The 6043-nt window shown below is 44.8% G+C and overlaps 1 protein-coding gene across 1 annotated transcript; it reads right to left on the bottom strand.

Annotated features, from left to right (window-relative positions):
- Nucleotides 1-1392: 1392 nt before the first annotated feature.
- Nucleotides 1393-4908, bottom strand: LOC130266979 (inositol 1,4,5-trisphosphate receptor-interacting protein-like 1). The gene is made up of 2 exons (XM_056516229.1): nt 4897-4908; nt 1393-4600 (listed from the first exon to the last, which is right to left on the bottom strand). The coding sequence occupies exon 2, from the start codon at nt 4595-4597 to the stop codon at nt 2942-2944; it is 1656 nt and encodes a 551-aa protein (XP_056372204.1). The 5' UTR covers nt 4598-4600; nt 4897-4908; the 3' UTR covers nt 1393-2941.
- Between the last annotated feature and the right edge of the window lie 1135 nt (nt 4909-6043).

The following is a 6043-nucleotide window of genomic DNA, read 5'->3' as shown; positions in this document are numbered from 1 at the left end:
TAGGCTGGAGGAGTGCAGGAAATTCTGGCCCCTGGGGCTGCTGAGGCCCTGGCCCACGCTGCCCACAGGAGCTGTGGCTGCCCCGTCCCTGGCAGTGCTCCAGGCCAGGCTGGGTGGCGCTTGGAGCATCCTGGCCCAGTGCAAGGTGTCCCTGTCCTTGGCAGCAGGGCTGGGACAAGGCAATTTCTGAGGAGCCTTCCAAGCCAAGCCAGTCTGTGATTCTGTGATCACAGGGGCTGGGGACAGCTGGGCTTAATTTCTGATTAGAACCTGTTCAGCACTGTCAGTTTGGTTGATTTCAAGCAGGCAGCTCACGGGCCCAGTTTCCCAATGTGTGACTTTTACCAGTGGTGTAGGTCTGGCGGAGATCAATAAAGTCTTGCACAATCCCCATTCTGATATGTTGTATTTTATTGAAACAAGAATAAAGCAGTTCACAGCCCTCCAATCAGAAATGCACTGACTATAGAGCACTAATATAGGTCACAACAGACAGCAACCACAGATATGGCTTTACTTGTGATAAAATAATATATGTAATATATTGTATGCATAGGATGAATAATATATATCATATAGTTATATAAATATATAATGCCTATAGAATATCTATCTCTGAGTTATATACATTATAAATATATCTTCTCTATGAAAATCTTTCCAGATATAATTGCACTGAGGGCATTTGTACATCTCACAACAGACAGTGATACTTAATATGTGCTCTATTCTTATTCTTATTCTTATTCTTATTCTTATTCTTATTCTTATTCTTATTCTTATTCTTATTCTTATTCTTATTCTTATTATTATTCTTATTCTTATTCTTCTTATTCTTATCCTTATCCTTATCCTAATTCTTATCCTAATTCTTATTCTTATTCTTATTCTTATTCTTATTCTTATTCTTATTCTTATCCTTATTCTTATTCTTATTCTTATTCTTATTCTTATTCTTATTCTTATCCTTATCCTTATCCTTATCCTTATCCTTATCCTTATCCTTATCCTTATCCTATATCCTAATCCTTATCCTTATCCTAATCCTTATCCTTATCCTTATCCTTATTCTTATCCTTATTCTTATTCTTATTCTTATTCTTATTCTTATTCTTATTCTTATTCTTATTCTTATTCTTATTCTTATCCTTATCCTAATCCTTATCCTAATCCTTATTCTTATTCTTATTCTTTTTCTTATTCTTATTCTTATTCTTATTCTTATTCTTATTCTTATTCTTATTCTTATTCTTATTCTTATTCTTATTCTTATTCTTATTCTTATTCTTATTCTTATTCTTATCCTTATCCTTATCCTTATTCTTATTCTTATTCTTATTCTTATTCTTATTCTTATTCTTATTCTTATTCTTATTCTTATTCTTGTTATTTAACCATAATTACATATTCAACTCTCCAGAATTATTTTTTATCAGGATATAATATCAACATATTTCATATTGTTTTGTGTTATTTTGTTTTACAATATATGATAATTAATACTCTTCCAAGTATATAATATGTATACACCATACATATATCTATGACAAAAACCAACTAAATTCTTATATCTACAAAATTTCAGGTCAGTTATGTTGGAGTCAGGGAATTGAGGGTCTCTCTGAATTCTTTAGAGAGAAATCAGAGTGCAGGGATTGAAAGAAAGCCTTACAATGGATTAAAGTATGTGAAGCCACTCATACATATAATAGAGGTGTAAGTTTATGTTTTAAGCAAGTAAGTTTCAACAGAAGCTCTTGTGCTTTTAGTGAGTGAAGAGTTTCAGATGCCAGAGTAAAAGTCCAAGTTCTAGTGAAGGATGAAAAACATACTAGTGTTTTCAGTGGAGCCTCCAGGAACATGGTTTTATACATAAAAGATCTATACTAAGAATATTGCTTACATTTTTCAGATAGAACAAGGTAGACCATATGCATAGTTTATACATAACCTGGTGTGCTAAAAAACTAGAATTCTAATAGGTTAAGGGCTGGTGATCCGAGTTTGTGTCTTAGCCTGTTAAGAAACTTCTCTACAAAAGCGTGCCTTGGGAATAGCTAGTGCTTTTTGCCATGGCTTTTGGCCATTGCTTTTGCTTTGCTTTGCTTTGCTTTGCTTTGCTTTGCTTTGCTTTGCTTTGCTTTGCTTGCTGCCACCATCAACACCTGAGAAGAAGACAAGAGCTGCCCAGAAACATCGGCCCCACCGGGACCTCCAGGAACAGCTTCTGCTTCTATTTACAACTTTATACCAAAACTTAGCGTGGACTATAATGTCTGTGACTTTGCTTTTGAGACTGATGTGCTTCTACAGTAAACAACAATTTAGCAACTGTTAGCTACTTTGCTCATTTAAAAAAATATCCTGATGAAGTTAGTGCCTAAAGCACCAAAATCTAACTTCACAAGTTCCAAGACAGTTTGTCCAGTGCTGACATAAAGGTGTCTCTTCCGGGTACGAATGATGTCCATGTCTCTTCCGTCCATTGAATGATGCCAGCCAAACAGGGCTGTCGTTTCCACTGGGTCTTTTTGCCCTGTTTTTTTTTCTGTCCCACATTTCTGCTGCTTTCATGGTCTAAATTTTTCATGGTCCTTCTGAAAGGCCGGATACAACTGCATGTTACAGGTGGGCTTAGATGACTTTGGCCCTACATGTACGACATGCTCTCTCTTCATGCACATTCTTAGGAGTGGGGAAATTCCAGAAGGCGTTTATGTAGATCCGGGTGGCTTTTTTAAAAATGAAATGATGCAAGGAAGTAGAATAAACCCTCCTGTGGCTGTCCACGTGCTGAGGCGGCAGGAGAGGCTGTGGGACCTTCGCCAGAGCTGTTGCACATATTCTCTTTTCTTTAAAGCACTTAATATGTTCTATGAGGTGTCTCTCTGCTGCCAGATGTGAGCAGCACAAGCACAGCTCTGTGCATTAGAATTCTATGTCACTGTTCACTGAGAAGGATTCTTCTGAACCACGTTCGCAAAACCTGGTAGTCGTTTATCGCCTGGTTGTGTTCAGCTGGTTCCTCTGCCAGGCGATAGAAGAGATTGTACGGCCGAGCCATTTGAACATCTGGGGGTAAACGGATGTCCTGAGGCAACCTCTGGTTCCCGACAAAGAAGTGGTTGAGGCGTTTTGCTAGCACACATAAGCACAGGCTATCGCTGATATCCAGCAGTCGCTGCAGCAAATCTCTACTGCGCCACCGTGACACAGGCACCGCATTGAGCAGGTGCATGACAAGAGTCTTCATGGTGTTGGTGGGAAAGCAGAAGCCCAGCACAAGACGGGTGAAGAACTGCAGGCATCTCAGGTGCACACTGTCAGGAGGTGCCTGTCTGGCGATGTGCTGGAAGAACTTCATCTCTGCCACAGCATAGCTCTCAGGCCAGGTTGTGTTTTGGGTGTGGTCCTCTTTAGGCTCACTGCTCACAAAGACGTCGGAGTTGCCTATCTGCACCCCAAACAGCATCTCAATCCTGAAGATTTCTATGCCATTGGTCACCTGGAATTGGCAGGAACGTCTGGAGGGCAGCAGCTTTAAATGCCAGTTGTGTGACTGCGGCAAAGCTGGCCAGATGGCTCTCACCAGCTGGTAGAACCAGCGAGCAGTTTTCTGCACATCCAGGTAGGAGTTGGTGCACAGGGTGTCCAGGAGGCTGGGATCCTGATTGCTCCTCAGCTCCTCCTCGGGGTGGTGCAGGAAGCACAGCATGTTCTCAGCCTGCTGCTCCTTGCTGCAGGTGCACTCCAGCTGCACGCGGACACGGAAGTTCCTCCCCTGCCTCTGCTCTGCAGAGTCCAGCTCCAGGTGGAAGCTGTGGCCTCGGGGAGGAGTCATGGGTATGAGCACCTGGTACACAACATCCTGCTCTCGGGGACTCCAACCTTCGAAGGCGCTGCCCACCCCGATGGCTCTTTGCAGGACTGGGTAGAAGCTGTTGGATAAGACGTGTCCAAAGTAATGTGCATAAGCATCCATGAGGTTCATTGTCCACGCACAGCCTTTCTGCAGGTCCTGCACAGGCCACTGTATGCGTTCCAGTAGAATTCTTCCAATGCTATCATCAAAATCATTGTGTCTTTCATAGACTGCAAGGTCATTGTTTTCTTCATTTGCAGACCCATTGACATCTCTGTTTTCAACATTATCTTCTCCATCTGCAGCAACATTGCCGACTTCCTCTACATTTCCGTCATCATTGTTACCTTCCTCCCGATTCGCATCATCTTCTTCTGCGTTTCCAATACTGACTTCCACATTTGCATCCCCATTTCTGACTTCCTCTTCATTTGCACCACTGTTTTCATCTTCATACTCTTCTCTCCTAGGGCTCCTTTTGCACCCCATCAACCATAGGACCACAACAAGAATTAGGAGCACAGTAACAGCTAAGAGCTGCAGGAGCAGCACGAGCTGCGCCTGCTTCAGGATGAGCTGCTCCGCCTCGCGCTCCATCCGAATCCTCTCCCATTCCAGCTGCTTTGCACGCGCTTCCATGCGCAGACGTGTTTCCTCAGCCTGAGCATCACCCACGAGCTGTGGGTAGTGGATGAGGCTCTTCAAAAGCACGAAAAGCAATACTGCGGCTTTCATGGTCTGCAGGAGGATGGAGAGAAGGCCTTGAGTGGGGCTGTGAGGGAGGCAGCCGGCAGTGGGGGCAGCAGGGACGGGAATCCTCAGGGCTCGGGGAGCAGGAAGGACAGGGCCCAAGACAGCTGGCAGGCACCAAGAACTGTCCCACTGCCCCAGCAGCAGCAGCAGCAGGGTGCCCTGCCCAGGGCTCTCCCATCAGGGGCTGTCCCTGCATGCAGGGGGAGAACCCAGCCCCAGGTGCAGCGTTTCTGCCCCAGCCCTTGTCCCCAGCCCAGCCTCCCCACCACGTGTGCACTCACCGCTTGCCCAAGCAACACTGAGCCAGCGTCACCTGCTGGGGCCTTTTATAGCTGCTCCCATTGTGACACGTGCCCTGTGATGTCACAGGTGTCACAGCACATCACAACACAGCCAACCCCGCCCTTTGTCCCCACCCTGGCTCAGCCTCTCAGGGTGGCCATGCTGTAATGCTTAAGGCTGCCTTTGAGTGAAGCTTCTTCAAAGATCTGCCATTGCTCTTTCTATTGGATTGCTTTTCATCTGCCCTCCACTGGCAATCTCATAGATATCCAGGCTGGAAGGCACGCTTGAAGATTACTGAGTCCAAGCTTTGACTTCTCACTGCTTGACCTACACTTCAAAGTCATTGCAGTTGAAAAAGTCCCTGAAGATCACACAGTCCAATGCCAAACTTAACACAGCCTACTGCACCAATCAGCCAGGTCCCCAGATCCCTCATCCACATGATTTTTAAACCTTTTTGAGGATTGGAACTCCACCATTTTCCTAGGCAGCCTGTTCCCAAGCATAATATCCTTTTTGTTGAAGGAAGATTTCCTAGAGATCCAGTCTAAACCTCCCATGGCTTAACTTGATGTCGTGTTCCTCTGGTCATATTGTTTGCTTTCTGGGCCAATGGAATTACCCCCACATTGCTGCAACCTCCCTTCATGGACCATCTGCATTGTGCTGAGTTGGTTGGGCTGAGAATCAAGCTCCTCTCAGAGGAGAGAAATGTGATGCTTTTGCACCATGTGCTTCCCGTGATCCACTGGGACAAAATGGGTTGTTGGTGGGCAGAAGAGTTTCAGGCTGCCCAGAAGCATTTCCATGTGAGGAGAAACTTTGTGCCAAATACATCAACTGAGGGAATCCATTGCCTTCCAAGCAGAAGAAAAACTCAGAATTTTCCTAGTAGAAAATTGAAAGGTTTTGAGTCAAAGACAGTGCTGGAGTGTCCTGGCATGTCCGTGTGGATTTTGCAAAGCTGCAAGGCCAGACTGTGAAGAGGGAATCCTGGCAGACAAGAAATGCCCTCTTGCTCTGGCACCTTCCATGGCAGTGACAGCACAAGTGAGAGCCATTCCTTGGCCTTTGCCTTCAGCAAGGCCCTAGTCTGGCAAAACCCTGAATTCCCTGTGAAAGCAGCTCAGATTCACACTGCCC

The sequence above is a fragment of the Oenanthe melanoleuca genome, unplaced genomic scaffold (assembly GCF_029582105.1).
Source record: "Oenanthe melanoleuca isolate GR-GAL-2019-014 unplaced genomic scaffold, OMel1.0 S416, whole genome shotgun sequence".
Classification (NCBI taxonomy): Eukaryota; Metazoa; Chordata; class Aves; order Passeriformes; family Muscicapidae; genus Oenanthe; species Oenanthe melanoleuca.
Note: the sequence above shows the minus strand (reverse complement) of the source record. Positions and strands in the feature narration are given on the sequence as shown.